Source organism: Octopus bimaculoides, chromosome 26 (assembly GCF_046866305.1).
Source record: "Octopus bimaculoides isolate indiv1 chromosome 26, ASM4686630v1, whole genome shotgun sequence".
Classification (NCBI taxonomy): Eukaryota; Metazoa; Mollusca; class Cephalopoda; order Octopoda; family Octopodidae; genus Octopus; species Octopus bimaculoides.
The window spans coordinates 4,017,397-4,034,474 of NC_142953.1; the positions used below are offsets into that span (position 1 = coordinate 4,017,397).

General features: G+C 39.8%; 1 protein-coding gene across 1 annotated transcript; it reads left to right on the forward strand.

Annotated features, from left to right (window-relative positions):
* The first annotated feature begins 64 nt into the window (after positions 1–64).
* Positions 65–15,217, forward strand: LOC106876517 (uncharacterized). The gene is made up of 13 exons (XM_014925094.3): positions 65–880; positions 2,935–3,144; positions 4,016–4,090; positions 4,306–4,371; positions 5,003–5,342; positions 6,434–6,552; positions 7,210–7,300; positions 7,849–7,950; positions 8,346–8,490; positions 8,834–9,196; positions 9,702–11,734; positions 13,137–13,674; positions 14,436–15,217. The coding sequence occupies exons 1-13, from the start codon at positions 144–146 to the stop codon at positions 14,528–14,530; spliced, it is 4,914 nt and encodes a 1,637-aa protein (XP_014780580.2). The 5' UTR covers positions 65–143; the 3' UTR covers positions 14,531–15,217.
* The last annotated feature ends 1,861 nt before the right edge of the window (positions 15,218–17,078 follow it).

A 17,078-nucleotide genomic window follows, 5' to 3' on the forward strand; every position in this document is an offset into this window, starting at 1 on the left:
AATGGCAACGGAGCGTTTGCGATTTTTCGGTTGCCCTAGTGCTTACTAGATCTTCCTGTCCTTTGCTTCTTCTTCTCGCAGCATGCAATGTCTCCTCGTTGACAGACGAAATGAAGAAGAAGAATGTAGAGTTTTTATAGAAAATGACTAAATTTCTAAATGTGGTAATCGCTATCCTATCAGCAGGTTTAATCATTCAATATCTGTTTGGATTTACAGCATTTCTAGTGTACTGCGCATGTCTAGTAAGTTGCTACTTGTTTCTGAAGCAAACTGGGCCTTCCCAACCGGAGGAGGAGAGTCTCTGGCTTTCTACTGTGGTCAACTTCTGCCAGAACTTTGGCCGAAATATACCCGACAAGTGTGGCAAAGTCGTCAAAGCAGACGGCTCGAAAGGAAACCTATATCCGAATTTGAACTGGAGCAATCGAAACGAAAAACTTTGGGACAACAAACACCGTCAAAATACGATTTCATCTGTCTTGGCTGCTATGTTTGGAGAAGGTAGGACAAGCTTCTCTTTGTTTTCACTGTTTAAGCGAAACAATAAGGATGGTGGGGCCTCGAAAACGCCTTCGTCTTCCGATGGGATCCGCTATATTAGTCGGAAGAGAAACCTCAACAAAAGAAGTACTGCAGTTGACGGTGATTTGCCTGGTTCATCTCCGATGGCGAGATGCACAGCCTACACACCGATGTCTCCCAGACATCACCAGCGACATAGAAACAGAAGCACTAATATGAACACACCTAACGAACAATTAAGGACTAACAGCGGTGGTGGGAAATTCCGTAGTCCTGGTACCAACAGTGGTAATAGGACTTATCTCTTGTCGCCGCTCCCTCGTTTCCATAGAACAGCACCAGAAATGCAAGAAAGGTGAGTTCTTCTTTGAAGCCTGTTAAGTTTGTAGATCTATGTGTTGTAATTAAAAACTATGGAAGTACTCAATGTAACCTCCTGTATTAGAAAAGTGTTTGGAATCTAATATGTATTCATGCGTAAAGCAAGCAGGGATTACATATCCCGACCACGGTTTCGTTCACTCGATCATTTTGGTCAATAGATACAGACATCTCTCTCTCTCTCTCTCTCTCTCTCTCTCTATATATATATATATATATATATATATATATATATATATATATATATAATTAAGGGATCAGCAAACAGTTGCTTCACCACATACCGAAGTTCAGAAATAGCAGCTATATATATATATATATATATATACATGCGCGCGCGCGCATACACACATTCACACCGCAAGTTCTGCATAGTTTCCTTCGGTGTGTTCGTCATACGAGGCTATAAATAGGATAGTATTTGTTGAAAATGCTGTCACACTGATCGAACCCAGACTCACGAGCTGGTAAACTTCTTAACCCCTTTACCATGATTATCTACGTACACAGACGATATGCGTTTGGAAGGTAAATGATATCCAATACATCAAGTGATTTATGTTTATATATAAATATATATATTTATCTTTGGAGTTGATAACTTCTCAGGTGATTTAATTTTCGTGTTTCCACTTGTCAAACATATCCTGGCAAGTGGAAACACGAAACTGAAGTAGCCCAGAGGAAGATAACAGCTTCAGAAATCCCATACACACGTACACATATATAGTTATGATAAAACCCTTATGCAATATTGAATTTCAAATATACGTACTGAGATGGGTGAGAGAGACCACTGTATTTTTGAAATGGCCAAAACCTTATTGTATAGTCAAAACGAAAGACTGCTATTGTCTAAATATATAAACATTACCAATATTCATTACAAGATTCGCCGATTCGCACTCTTACCATGAAAAGCAAAATCATAAACCAACATGAGAGCCCCTAGTGCTAGAAATAGCAGCCAAGTTTGCTCCAGATTCCGAATTTATTGTCTTCAAAGCAGAAGAAAAACATTAGATAGATATCATAGTTCTAAATATCCCCTGTGGTAGGATGGTCACTGCTGGGATGCTTTAGACTTGCCAGGTCAGTATTGACCTGGGGCTAAATGACATTTCCACTACTTTCTCTTCAGATAAGCTACTTATTAATTATTATTTGGTAGAATCGTTAGAGCAGTTATTTAGTTAAGACCCTTAAGGCTCTGAGTTCAAATCCTACCGAGGTCAACGTATTTAATCTTTCCGATGTCAGTAAAATAAGTCAGCAGCTGTTCCCGCCCTTCAAATCAGAGTACTTAACATTGTTGATAGATCAAAATGAACGAGGGTGGTCACGATTCGAATGTCTACAAAATCGGAGCTGACTTGTTGCAAAACAATAACAGCTATGTTTGATCGTATGACAAAAAGCTGTTTGTTTTAGAAAGTTGTGTATTATTGTTACAGAAAGATGTTTCCGGAACCGGCTGGGTTCACTTACATTCTCTCTCTCTCTCTCGTTGCTAATTTATCAATCTCATTAAGCCGATTTTACCAGATAAGCTTTATCCACTACCGTCTAGTAAACGAGCGAAAAAGAAGACCCACTCTAAGAGGAGCTTGATCGGCTAGATATAGCAGCTAAATTATTCATGACACACTATCGTTTTAAAAATAATGGTTGGTCATATTTGAAAATGTATTAGATACACGATATAACAGACAAACGGTGGTGGGTGACAAGTACATATACAAAGACACAAGCACACACACATACACAATGAGCTTCTTTCAGTTTCTGTCTTCTAAATCCACTCACAAGGCTTTTGTTGGCCTGAGACTGTAGTAGAAGACACTTGCCCAAGGTGCCATGCAATGGGATTAAACCCAGAACTATGGGGAGCAAACTTCTTATGACACAGCCATACCTGCGCCTATGTATGTTAGCGTTCCAAATCATTTCTACTCGGTCAGTTATCTAAGCCTTTGCTAATATCAAATATACATTTTATTTAATAATCTGATTTATTATCTTCTACAGGCCAGTAATAAGTCCAGTTGGTTTCACCCCTCATGCCTTGCAACGACCAGAAGTCTGTTACCCTTCCAGAAGTGTACCAGGTGTCCTACCACTTGTCAATCTAGAAAAGAAAATCAAGATTCCACTTCTTGAGACAAATGTCAACAAATTACGGAGTCCAGTGACTGTTCGGATTGCACCACCGGAAACTGGAGCCATCCATAGTCCAAAGTTAGTATTAGTTTTAAACATTATTAGTTAGTCCAAAGTTAGTATTAGTTTTAAACATTATTATTATTATTATTATTATTATTACTACTACTACTACTACTTCTGCCTTAGTGAAAGCGGAGGTATTATTTTCAGTCATGTTTGTTTGTGAGAGCAGTCAAGTTTATTTCAGATGTTCTCATTTTAAAAGTCATCTCCGGCTAATTGTTGAAGGGATGTTGGTGTTGCCTTAGTGGAGGTTTGCGCTCTCTCAGTGCTTTTGTCATAAATGTTTTTTGAATTTTTTTTTAAAGCCAAAATGATGCAATTTAGAAGAAATAAGGGTTGCAACTTTTGTCACATGGCCAGCAATTTTAGAAGAGGGGATAAGCCAGTTATATTGACCCCAGTGTTTAACTGGGACTTATTTCATTGACCTCCAAATGGATGGAAGGCAAAGTTGGCCGCAGCAGAATTTGAACTCAGAACAAAGAGCCTGAAGAAATGCTACTGAGCATTTTGTCTGACTCGCTAACGATTCTGCCAGCTATTAGTAATAATACCTATCAATGTTTTTTTTTTTTTCTTTGTATTTCAATATTTTGGAGTTTTGTGAGCACCATTTCTCCAAAGATTTTCTGAAGAAGGGGTCCTAACTCCAAAATATTGAAATACCAGCTAAAAGTACAAACCACCAACTTGTATTATTTCTTACAACCTGCATAGTTTTGGCTTCATAAAAATAAATCAAAAGCATTTATCTTTATCAGACAATGTTTCATGCAAACTATACTACTGTATTAGTTTTATAAATTTTTTAATTATTTTTTTATGTCACTATTTACCTTCCCAGCTATTGCAATTATTTTTCAAATCTATTCATGTCATGTAGGTTTACTTCTCTGAAACATGATATACCAACCGCAACTAGTCCTGGAGATGTCTTGACTGCACTACGAGAAGGCAGGTTGGTTTATTTTGCATATTCATGCATATATTTATTATCAATTGATGAGATTTCTTCAGTTCTTAATGTTGGTAATCCACAAGGCATGTTGACCAGACATGACTGGTTTCATTACAAAAAAAAAGAAAAAATGCCTCTGAAAGGATTTGTAGTACCTTTGCCATGTTATAGTACCTCCCATCTGCATAACCATTAAATGATTGCTTATATTGCAGCCGAAAACGGGCCAACACTGAAGAGGAGTCGGTGATCATGATTAACAGCTTGAATGCTAAAAGGCGGTAAGCAATTCTGAAAACATTCTTCCAACTGTATTATCAGCAACTCCCAACATAAAACTTTTTTGGGATATTTATGTGGTCACTTGACTGGTTAGAAATAACAATGAATTCTCCCTCAAATCACACCTCACTGTCATTAAAAAAAGTGAAAAGCATTTTAGATAAATGCACCCAGTACACTCTTTTTCTTTATGGTGTTGGACATTCTGAATTCAAATCCTGCTGAGATCATAGTTCCTTTGACAATAAAATGAAGTACCAATAATTTATTTATAGTTTCTAATTCAACTTGTTCCCCAAAGGATTCTGCTTGGAAACTTTACCAAGAAGTTTGAACATGTGTTAGTTCACTTTTTCTTACAACCAGGTAAAGATGAGGCCTTGATTGATATCTCAACAATTCTGCAAAGTATTTCATGTTTATGGAACCTTAATGCTCCATTTTGGAGACCTCATTGTTGCTCACCACCTGTCTATCTTTATCGTAACTCACTACCTTTCTACCTTTCTATTGTTTTTGTTCTGCCTTTCTTTCTTTCACTCTTACTCTCTCTCTCTCTCTCTCTCTCTCTCTCTCTCTCGTTAGCAAACTTTTTTTATCTATCTGTGTCTCTCTCTCCTTCTGTTTCAGGCGTCAAGAAAGTAACCATTCTACTGCTTCATCTTCCTCATCTATACCGTCACTCTCCGATTTCCTTCCGGATCTTGCCCTGTGTAACTTCTCACCAAGCTACATGTCCCCTGACACCGCACGCTACATGTCATCACCAGCTGTTTCGGCAGCCATGTCCGTTGACGAAAGTGGCAGTGGCGGCGGCGGCGGCACCGGCAGCAGCAAGCGTCCAGCAGCCTATTGTCTTCATTCTCCAAATTCAGAAGGGTCACCAAATCTAAAACGTTCTCGTTACAGATCCAAAAATAACCCTATTCTAAGTTCATTGAGTTCGAGCCACCGGTATATGAAACGGCAGGTTAGTTAAATCTCAGGATTTTTGTTTGGTCTGTAATGTCTTTTACTGTCCCCCCCCCATCCTCTTTATTACAAACACACTCCTCTGTCTCTGTCTGTCTGTCTGTCTATCTCTCTCTCTCTCTCTCTCTCTCTCTCTCTCTATCCCTATCTGTCTGTCTCTCTCTCTCTCTCTATCCCTATCTGTCTGGCTCTCTCTCTCTCTCTATCCCTATCTGTCTGGCTCTCTCTCTCTCTTTCTATCCCTGTCTGTCTGGCTCTCCGTCTCTCTCTCTCTCTCTCTTTGTCTAATTACTTCCCTTCTGTACTCTTTGTATTAAACACACACACTTTTCTGTCTGTGTCTGTCTCTCTCTCTCTCTCTCTCTCTCTCTCTCTCTCTATCCCTGTTTGTTTGGCTCTCTGTCTCTCTCTCTCTCTCTCTCTATCCCTGTTTGTCTGGCTCTCCGTCTCTCTCTCTCTATCCCTGTTTGTCTGGCTCTCCATCTCTCTCTCTCTCTCTCTCTATCCATATCTGTCTGGGTCTCTCTCTCTCTCTCTCTCTCTCTCTCTCTATCCCTGTTTGTCTGGCTCTCCGTCTCTCTCTCTCTCTCTCTCTATCCCTGTTTGTCTGGCTCTCCATCTCTCTCTCTCTCTCTCTATCCATATCTGTCTGGGTCTCTCTCTCTCTCTCTCTATCCCTGTTTGTCTGGCTCTCCGTCTCTCTCTCTCTCTCTCTATCTCTCTCTCTCTCTCTCTCTCTCTCTCTCTCTTTGTCTAGTTACTTCCCTTCTGTACTCTTTGTATTAAACACACACACATTCCTCTGTCTGTGTCTGTCTGTCTCTCTCTATCCCTATCTGTCTAGCTCTCTCTCTCTCTATCCCTATCTGTCTGGTTCTCTCTCTCTCTCTCTCTCTCTCTCTCTCTCTGTTTGTCTGGCTCTCCGTCTCTCTCTCTCTCTCTCTTTGTCTAGTTACTTCCCTTCTGTACTCTTTGTATTAAACACACACACACACACTCCTCTGTCTGTCTGTTTCTCGATCTGTCTCTTTCTATGGACCTGAAATGACACCTTTGCTGAGAAGGGAAAATAATTCCTTGTATTTGTAGAAAGAAATTCGAAAGCGCAAGCTTTCTGACTCAGCTGATGATGGTTCCTTCCAGCATCTGAGACAATCCAAGGAAAACTATGAGGACATTTCTGAACTAGAAACAGAGAAACCTCTTGGGTATGTTTTTATTTATTTCTCTTTCATTCTTCTCTCAACAGAATTTAATGCTGTAGATCAGGGATTCTCAATCCTTTTTTTTGTCTGTGGATCCCTTTGATTCGTTTTTTACTTGGTTGGACCCTCAAAGCCATTCAATACTCTTTTACTTGTTTCAGTCATTTGACTGCGGCCATGCTGGAGCACCGCCTTTATTCAAGCAAATCGACCTCAGGACTTATTCTTTGTATGCCCAGTACTTATTCTATCGATCTCTTAAGTTTAAGAAATGAGCCTACTAAGCTGAGGGTTACTGGTTCAGATCCTGCCAACAGCTCTGCAATGTCACTGGTGCATGCTCTTCACTCTCAACAGCTCAGTTCATTGAAATTGATAGCTACCATAGAGTGGAAAAGTTTCTGTGACCAGCAGAGAATATTGTATATTATTCACGTGGTCCTTCATTTCAGTTTGTTGTACTGAGATGAAATTACAGCTGTCCAATGGGGTCAACAAAAAAAAAGGAATAAAATACAACAAAAAATTAAAATGTGCAATGAACCACTGTTTGTTTTATTGGGTGTGTTGTGTCTTTTTGTGTATTTAAAATGAATCTGTATATAAAGAATGTAACAATTGCTCACAGTTGATCTCTTTCTCTCTTCCTCTTTCATGTAGCAAAGTTATGAAACCAAGCCTGGACCTATCAGGGAAAGAAGACAGTCTTGTAGACACCTCATCAGAGAAACTACCTGAACACACACCTCAGGTAACTCCAAAACTCTGTTATAAATTCTAAGACATCTAAATACTATTTCTGCTGGTGTTTTATTCAGTTTTATGGCATATCCACTTTTAACCCTTTAGCATTTAAACTGACCATATCCAGCCAAAATACTCTACCTGTTTTTTTTGTTTTTTTTTCAAACTGGTCAGATCCATCCTCTCACACCTACCCTACAATGTCAGTCTAAAAATAAACAATCATATCATCAGAGTTTCAAAACTAAAGCAGGATAAATACAAGCTAATGTGAATAAATAAGCTTTACCTGTGACAGAGTAATCTGAATGCAAAAGAGTGAAACTCTTGTTGAAAGACAATTCTGGTGATCAAGAGCGATGCAGGGGAGGGAATTCCGGAAAGAAGTGGGTGGTGGGGTCTGCACACAACACAGCATGTAGCTAGGTATTCTCTTGTGGTGCTTCATGCCACATAAGGTGAAATCTTTATTGGGGGTCAGTATGGGGAATTAAATTTATTTTTATAATCGTTCGTTAAATTTTACTCTAATTTTTTTTTTTTTTGTTTTGTTAGTTAACAAGTAACACAAGTCCTGGGGAAAGTAAAAAAACTGCAGCAGATCTCCCTAGGAGGAAGCTTTTAAGTTTTACCACACCAGGTGTTAATTTGGACAAAGTAAGTACATTTTTGTATCTATTTTCAATTTTTAGTTTCATTTTCTTCACTTGTGATATCAACTAGATTGGCAAATTTGGAAGTGTGATCAACTAGATTGGCAAATTTGGAAGCGTGTGTCTCCTTGTAAAATGATTACACTGTGTAACAAAATTTTTGTCTTTGGTCAGTAAGTGTTATTTCAGATAAGATTTCACACAGTAAAACTGGACATGGACACAGTAAAACTGGACATTTGTTGGGCTACGTGTGTGTGTGTGTGTGTGTGTGTACACAATATCTGTTGCAGTATAAAGTTTATTGAACACTTTTATGTTTTTATAGCACACAATAAGCAAAAACTACATGCTTATATATATATATACTCATACATATAACATTTGAATATTTCATAGCTATCATATGCTAATGTTTACGCAACCAAGCAAGATTATGAGAACGACCGCAAAGCTGAACAGGAGAGGGTTGAAAAGATGCTGGATAGTATTGCCAATGACAAGGCTTCAAATACAGACAAAGACCTCATGATTGCAAAGACAGGTGAGGGTTTGCATTGTTTTCTTGAAACCATTTCCTCTTAGCAAAATTGCATTGAAACTAAAATCTCGTTGAAGAGATTTTGTTTTGTTGTTTGTTGTCTCTTTTTTGGTTACTCAGCCATAAGAGAGAGGGTAGTGCCCATCACCTTTGAAAAAGATCTCTAGAAGCGGGAGGAATGGAGGCTTGCAGGCACTTCTGATTGGTTGGTCAATTGGTGGTGGGGCAGGATCCATTTTATGATAGTACTTGCAGGATGAAGGGTCCTTCACCTAAAACCGAACTGAAAATGTGTACAAAGCATCTTCCTCAGTAAATTTCTGTTTTTTTCTTCTTTTTTTTGTAGGCATTGAGATCTCTAAAAACTTAATTTCTTCTACAAAATCTCTGGAAACTTCTACCAGCAAATCCTCAACAGATGCCAGTCAAACAACTGCAACCACTTCTGGCTCTTTGTCTCTGTCTTCTCCATCATCCCTTCTCTCATCAGCTGCACCAGCAGCAACAACAACAACAACAACAACCACTACAACAGCCTGGTCTGTAACAGCATCGTTGTCGCCTAAGTCCATAGCAACTACTACAACTCTCACTTCATCACCATCATCATCAGAACAGCCCACCCGCCTCACATCCAACACTACATCAATCAATTCCATGATCACACCCTTACCTTCATTATCAACGTCAGTTTATCCAAAGGCTTCAGGTCAGTATTTCTATATTTCATGTTATTTCATTCATCATCATCATCGTTTAACATCCGCTTTCCATGCTAGCATGGGTTGGACGATTTGACTGAGGACTGGTGAAACCGGATGGCAACACCAGGCTCCAATCTGATTTGGCAGAGTTTCTACAGCTGGATGCCCTTCCTAACGCCAACCACTCAGAGAGTGTAGTGGGTGCTTTTACGTGTCACCCGCACGAAGCCCAGTCATGTGGTACTGGCACATTTGACAAATTTCCTATTAGGGAATTAACTAATTTGTTACCTTCCTTCTGTTGAAATACACTGCTTTTGTTTCAATTAATTAATTTAATTAATGCTGTGTATTGAGCTCCTAATCAATATATAAAGAGTTAAAGTCATACCCAGGCCATACACACATATCTGTTAGGTTATATCTAATTGAACTCTGTTGTTCGTTTTATTTTTTATGTAAATGTCTCTTAAAATATATGTAAAACTTTTGTTTCATCCTTCAAAACAGATGCCAAACTCACAGCACCATCATCATCATCATCGCCGTCGTCGTCATCATCACCAACCTCACAAATCCAGATGAAAAGCAATTTTCCATTCAACTCAAAAGTGACGAGTCCTTCAAGTTCAACAACAGCACAGCCTAGTGTATCTCTAACTGCTCCCCAACCGAGCACAACTTGTACAACTGTCAGCAGTTCCAGCCTTCCAGGAACCAGTTCGAATTCTGGTTTTCAATTTATTATCACATCCAGTCCAAATGTTACAGCTGCCCCTACAGGATCTTTTCCTGCTAACGTCAGCTCCCCATTTAGTGCACCCAGTGCCTCTCTGAGTGTGCCACCTGTCTCCCCAGTTTCTTCTCCATTGTCAACTCCATCAGCCACCACTACTATTGATGCCATGAAGTCTCCATCCTCTTCCACTTCGGCCCCTTCAACTGCAGGTTTTTCTGTCAGTCCAAAAGCAGGCTTTGCGTTTCCTACAACCATTGGCAATCTTTTTGGTGCAGGTACTTCTGTCGTGAGCTCAGCCGCCACAACCCCAGCGGCTGCACAGAAAGTAGATGCAACGAATGCATCGCCTGCCAGTTTCCCGTCTTTTAAAGCAGACACTAGTCCGAGTACCGGCTCAAATGTCATTTCAACCTCAGCAACAAACACATCAGGATTATTTGTATTTGGAAATGCTGCAGCCAGCCAGAATGAGCCAACCAGCAACACTGCAGCTGCATCTTCTGTTGCATTTGGTGCACCAAACACTACCCCTGCAAAATTTGTCTTTAATGCATCCTCTAATACTACCACCATTACTAGCACTACTACTACTGCCACTACTACAACAGCTGCCTTTGGGGGGTTCTCATTACCCTTTGGAACCTCCTCTTCTACTGCTGCTCCTGTCTTTGGAGCTTCCACTTCTACCGCTGCTCCTGTCTTTGGAGCCTCCACCTCTACTGCTGCTCCTGTCTTTGGGGCCTCTACTTCTACTGCTGCTCCTGTCTTTGGAGCCTCCACCTCTTCCACTACCCCTGTCTTTGGAGCCTCGACTTCTGCCACTGCTCCTGTCTTTGGAGGCTCCACTTCTTCTACTGCTCCTGTCTTTGGAGCCTCCACTTCTACCACTACTCCTGTCTTTGGAGCCTCCACTTCTACCACTACTCCTGTCTTTGGAACCTCCTCTTCTTCAGCTACTCCTGTCTTTGGAGTCTCCACTTCTACGACTACTCCTGTCTTTGGAGCTTCCACATCTGCCGCACCTTCTATCTTTGGATCTTCCACTTCTACCACTGCCCCTGTTTTTGGAGCTGTTTCTTCTACCACTGCTCCTGTCTTTGGATCATCTACTACCTCTGCACCTATCTTTGGTACTTCTACAACCAAAACTTCACAAGTATTTGGTGCTTCCCCTTCTGCAGCTGCCCCTATTTTTGGCTCTCCTTCAACTGCTACTTCATCTGGTCTAGGTACATCTACATCATCTATCTTTGGGGCTTCCACCTCCTTACCTGCACCTGTTTTCAGAGTTCCTTCTTCTACCGTGTCCTCCATCTTTGGGTCTTCAAGCACCACCACAGCAACACCAGCAGCAACCAACACTACAGCGACAACTGCTGCAGCAGCACCATCTTCAAATTCTATCTTTAAAGTACCTCAAACGGCTGCAGCATCACCAATCTTTGGTGGCTCTAGCATCGTCAGCACTGCTACTGTCTTTGCTACACCAGCTACAGCACTGAACATCTTCAGCACACCTACAGCCACCGCAAGCTCTGCGTTTGGTGCACCCAGCATGGTTGCATCTACAAAGACGCTTTCCTCGACAACCAAACCTGCTGCTGCAGCCATATTCTCAAACCCTTCCACATTTGGCAGCTTCAAAGATGCATCTCAGACAGGCCAGGCCCAAGCTGCTGCTCCTTCAGCCACCACAAATGTTTTCGGCTCCAATACTTCCAGCCCATCTGCTGGGTTTAATTTTGCTCTTATCAATTCCACAAGTAAACCTCCTTCGAGTATATTTGGCTCAGCTAATGCACAGGTAATTACTAATCTCTCACTATTCTATATTTTTGGAGATGAAGAATTATGTACCTTATTTACAATGGATGGATAACTGTCCTCACCTTGCTTGTTGTTAACACATTTTGGCTGATGTACTTTCCAGCCTTTATCAGGTCTTCTGATAGGTTTTTGAACACAACCTTTTATTTTGACTAATTCTTTTTTGCTAATGTTTATTTTTTTTCTGTTGATATTATTTTCCCAAGTCCCTACTTGGGATTGAACTCAGAATTGGAGTAGTAGCTCGCACTCTTATGCACTGCACTATATATCTGTAGGCAATTCTAGAGTGAACTTTTGGGCTTATAAACCTAATATTTTATCTTTTCTTAATATTAGTTCCCATATTATAAACCCCAAAATTCACTCTATAATTGCCAATGGGCATATAACATAGTGGATGAGAAAGCAGGCTACTACTCAGATTCTGAGTTCAATCCCAGGCAGGGACATGGGAAAAAAATAACATCAGAATACCTTAGGAATGAAAACAGAGTACCCCATTAGTCAATTATAGGGTTGGGTTCAAAATTCCTCCAGAACACCTGATGAAACCTGGAGAGTACATCCTGAAACTTTGTGGTAACAACAAGCAAGGTGAGGACACCTGTCCGTCCATTGTAAATAATAATCCCTCACTCTTTGAGCTTTGATTTATTTTTTTTTATTTATATATATATATATTTTTTTTTGCATTTTATAGCATTGACCTTTTAGCATTCATATTACTCTTAGTGCTTATTTATCGACCTTGTTTTTCATCTCATATCGTTGAGATTTGAATGTTTTGATTGTTTTATTTTAAAGTGGCATTTTGGGGTAGGTGTGAGAGGCTGGATCTGGCCAGTTTGAACATAAAACCGGTGGAATATTTGGATTAAATATGAATTGGTTTAAATGCCAAAAGGTTAAGGCACATTCTCTAGGCTATTGTGGAACCCAAAGTCATCCCTGATTAAGTAAACTTCTGTATGACCAGAGGCATTTTCGCTGTGACCATCTCCTCTTTTACAGTATGTAAGAGGCTGTGTTGTCCCTTTTTCTTCTATCGGTTTTAGCCAGTCATATTGACCTCAGTAATTTAGTTCATTCTAGTGCTCAATTTATGCTATGGTTAACTTACTGTTTGATGTAAAGCGATGCAGCTCTTGTGGCTATGTGCTAAGAAGTTTGTTTCCCAACCATGTAGTTCCAGGTTCGGACCCACTGTGTGGCATCATGGGCAAGTGTGTTCTCCTATAGGCCCTTGACTGATGAAAGCTTTGATTATATCTGCTTGTGCCTTATCTGAAGACAACTGTTGTTTCATATAGATGTCCTTGTTTATAGAAATGCTTTTGAGTGATTTTAATTTTTTTCATTTTTTTAATCCAAAATAGTCTCCAACACCAGCTGTCATCTTTGGCAGTAGTGGACAACAACAACAACAGCAGCAGCAGCAGCAGCAGCAAAAGCCTGACCAGAAGTTTAATTTCGCTCTCAATTCCAACAGCGGAAGTCAAGTTCCTTTTGGGAATCAACCAACTCCTTTTAGATCTGGGTTTGAAAGCAAACCCAGCATCTTCAGTGGCCAGCCAGGTGCTGCAGAATCGACTGCCGTTAAACCCCCAGCTATTTTCGGTCAAGTGCCTAACACCACTGCTGCCACTGGACCCGCTGCAAGCATGGCAAAGCCATTGTTTGGACCACTCAATACTCCTGGGTTTGCAGCAACACCCAATGCTCAGTCAGGTGGTAACCCGGCCATATTCGGTGGGCCAGTTGCTACAGCAACTGCCACAACAAAACCAGCTGATGGAGCTAATGCCCAAAATACAAAGATATTCACTTTTGGTAAGACTCCAAGCACCCAGTCTGGTACTAGCCAAGGTTATGACTTCAGCGCTTCCATGGCAGGGACTTCACAGTTTAATTTTGGTAAGTAGATGTTGCTTAACTCTTTAGCATCCAGATTACTCTGTCCAGTGTAATTCTTATTTATTCCCATTGTTTTGAATTAATTGTGTATTGTCTTGTAGCGTTGAGATTTTGATGATGTGATTGTTTATTCTTAGAATACTATAAAATACTATAATACTATAAAAAGAAACATCCTCTCAAGGTGAAATCAAAATTTGATAACCCTACAAAGACTACGTGAAAGCGCTAATTTATAAAACATGTGACATATCAATAAAAAATCTGTAAATGTACAACCATCCAGACATCTGATTATTATTTTTTCTAATATATAATTCCTGTACATCACCTCCAAAGCTTCCAATATATATATATATATATATATATATATATATATATCCCTCATTCATTGGACAATGAACTTTGCTTGCGAAGACCTGTTAAGGCAATTGTAAACAAACCAAAATCGCTGACATGGCCCATGACAGTACCGCCTGATTGACACTCATGCCAGTGGAAAGTGAAAAGCATATTTTGGAAGATTGCAACTATTGAAAGCTAATTTTAATTCCCTGCAAGATTCCCTGTTTGTCTTCAAAATTTAATCCAGCATCAGCCAATTTATGTTGGTTCCATTATCCTTTCATATTTATTGAGTGTTTTGAAGAAGAAAAGTGATTTTAATTTACTTACATCAATTGTACCAAATATAAACTTGCATAAATAATGGACTTTATGGTTTTATTTATATATTAAAAAAAAAATTTTTTCTTTGTCAGGTCAAACAACTGCAATGTTCAATGTCGGTTCAGGAAGTACAGCCCCGAAAATGAGATCTAATAACAAAGCTCGACGGCGTGGTGGTAAAAAATAACTCGGTGCAAAGGAAACCAGATTGGGATTTGAAGTATGTTCCACCCGACAGCATATTGAAAGCCTGTTTGTTCGTAGGCTTTTCTAACCAATGTAAATTGCTGTTGGTGGCGGTGGTGACGGTGGCGGTGGTGTTGCAGGCAATGAGTTTGTTTGTTTCATTTGTGAACTTACTGCTACAGTGCATCTATACTGATCGTATTTTCTGTCACTGTTGTTGCAGAACGGGAATGTGAGTGGTCAGTGTATTTAGATCCCTACTTGAAAGGTTCAGGTGAAGAATGTCAACAAAAAAAAAAAAAAAAAAAAAAAAAGAAAAGAAATACGTACACACACACACACACACACACACCTAACACAAACATACAGATGCATCACCACCTAAGAAATGAATTTTGGTAAGGCAATAAATCTGATGAGAAATGTTATTCCATGTACAAAACTTTGTTTATGGTTTAAAGATTAAATGTGAGAAACGGTATGCCACTATATTCCGTACTGCTAACAGATGCATCATTTTAAGGACTTAAAGGACATTTTTAAGCAAATACCAAGGAAAACCCGAAGACCTCACATGACTAAGACATTTAACCAGATCAATAGGATTATAATAGTATCCATTTTTATATGTTTTATTTTTCTTTCTTTTTCTGTCCTTCTTTCTCTCCATAAATTTATTAAGCATTAACTGCTATTTCTCTTATTAACTGTGTCACATGTCTTACCTCTGAATTGTATCTTCAGCTAATACCATTCTGTAATATTCGTTCATTGATTTCTGATTCTTTGCCTCATTCAAAACAGCAGATACCATCATCCTGATGTGTATATTCTTGGAGGTGCAATGGCCCAGTGGTTAGGATCGCGGTTTCAATTCCCAGACCGGGCATTGTGAGTGTTTATTGAGCGAAAACACCTAAAGCTCCACGAGGCTCCGGCAGGGGATGGTGGTGAACCCTGCTGTACTCTTTCACCACAACGTTCTCTCACTCTCTCTTCCTGTTTCTGTTGTGCCTGTAATGCAAAAGGGTCAGCCTTGTCACACTCTCTCATGCTGAATATCCCCGAGAACTACGTTAAGGGTACACGTGTCTGTGGAGTGCTCAGCCACTTGCACATTAATTTCACGAGCAGGCTGTTCCGTTGATCGGATCAACTGGAACCCTTGACGTCGTAAGCGACGGAGTGCCAACAATGATGTGTATATTATTCACACACACACACACGTATATGTATGCATAAATGAACGACAGCGTACAGTGAGATCCATGACGGTAGAATCCAATAAGTGTAAAGTTCCAGTGGTAACCAAAGTGGAGTGATGGGAAGGTGGATAAGGAGGGTACCAAAGGTCTGAGAAGAAGGTAGGAGAGATGAGGGTCCAAGAGAGGGGGAAGTTCAGTCAGGCGGGATCAAATCGGGGTGACCATGTGACCATATATTATATATGGTTCTTATGTACAGAAAACGAAAGACAAAGACAGGTAGGGGAACAACAAGCAACAAGACTTTTCCATTCTTCCCAAGCATCAAACTAACACACCTGCTTGTTGCCTTACCTGTCTTTGCCTTTTGTTTTCTGTACATAAGAATGTATGTATATATTCATTTATGTACAGAGTAAGTACATAAATGCAAAACAAAGTGGGGAAAAAATAGTACTTGAATACCAAAGGTAGACTAATATGGATTTTATTAAAGGTGAAATAATCTTCAGAGTTTCATGTTACCACTCATCAGGCTCTCAGGTACAGTTAGTGAAGATTTTTCTGGCTTTAATAAAAATTATACACACACACACACATATCTACATACATATTTGTGTGTGTGTATATTCGCCAAATCCACTTTACGGCTCATATATATATATATATATATATATATATATATATACATATATATATATACATATATATATATATATATATAAATAGTAAATGAGTATATGCATATATACGTACAGGTATGTGCATACCGACATCCACCTGTATGTATAGGTGCATATCTGGGTACAGGACATTGCAAACAAAATGTAGACGAGAAAACACACAAGCCACATAGAGAACATTCTTCTTCATCAGCTACCCCCGTTTTAACACCGGCGTTTCGAAGAGCTGGGCAGGACGCATCGCTAAAACGGCTCTTCCCATGGACCGCAAATTAAATTTGTATACACATATTAAACCTTGCCATGGAGGAATGTAGTGGCGGACAAAAAACAAACAGAAAAGGCTATATGGCCAGACGGGAAAAATTATGTGTATGAACGCTGTGAGGCACGAACTTGAAAGTGGGGATGAAGTAAGTTCGCGTGTTTGCTCGGCGATAGCCAAGGAAGAAAAGGATTATTGACCGGAAGCATGTGACCATGCCGGTGTAAGGGGAAGAGAGAGAGAGTGGTAGAGGGAGGAAGTAGAAGAATAGGTGAGCAACGAGAGGAAAAGAGGAAGTACACGCACACACATACATAAACAGGCACACACGCACACATATTTATATCATCATCATCATTTAACATGTACATATAAATGTATCTGTGCGTATGGACA

Bases quoted from the DNA above. Each gene is read 5' to 3' on its own strand.
- LOC106876517 (XM_014925094.3), top strand. From the start codon at position 144: ATGACTAAATTTCTAAATGTGGTAATCGCTATCCTATCAGCAGGTTTA. The intron at 881-2,934 runs GTGAGTTCTTCT...TATCTTCTACAG, and splicing joins GCACCAGAAATGCAAGAAAG to GCCAGTAATAAGTCCAGTTG. The intron at 8,491-8,833 runs GTGAGGGTTTGC...TTTTTTTTGTAG, and splicing joins CCTCATGATTGCAAAGACAG to GCATTGAGATCTCTAAAAAC.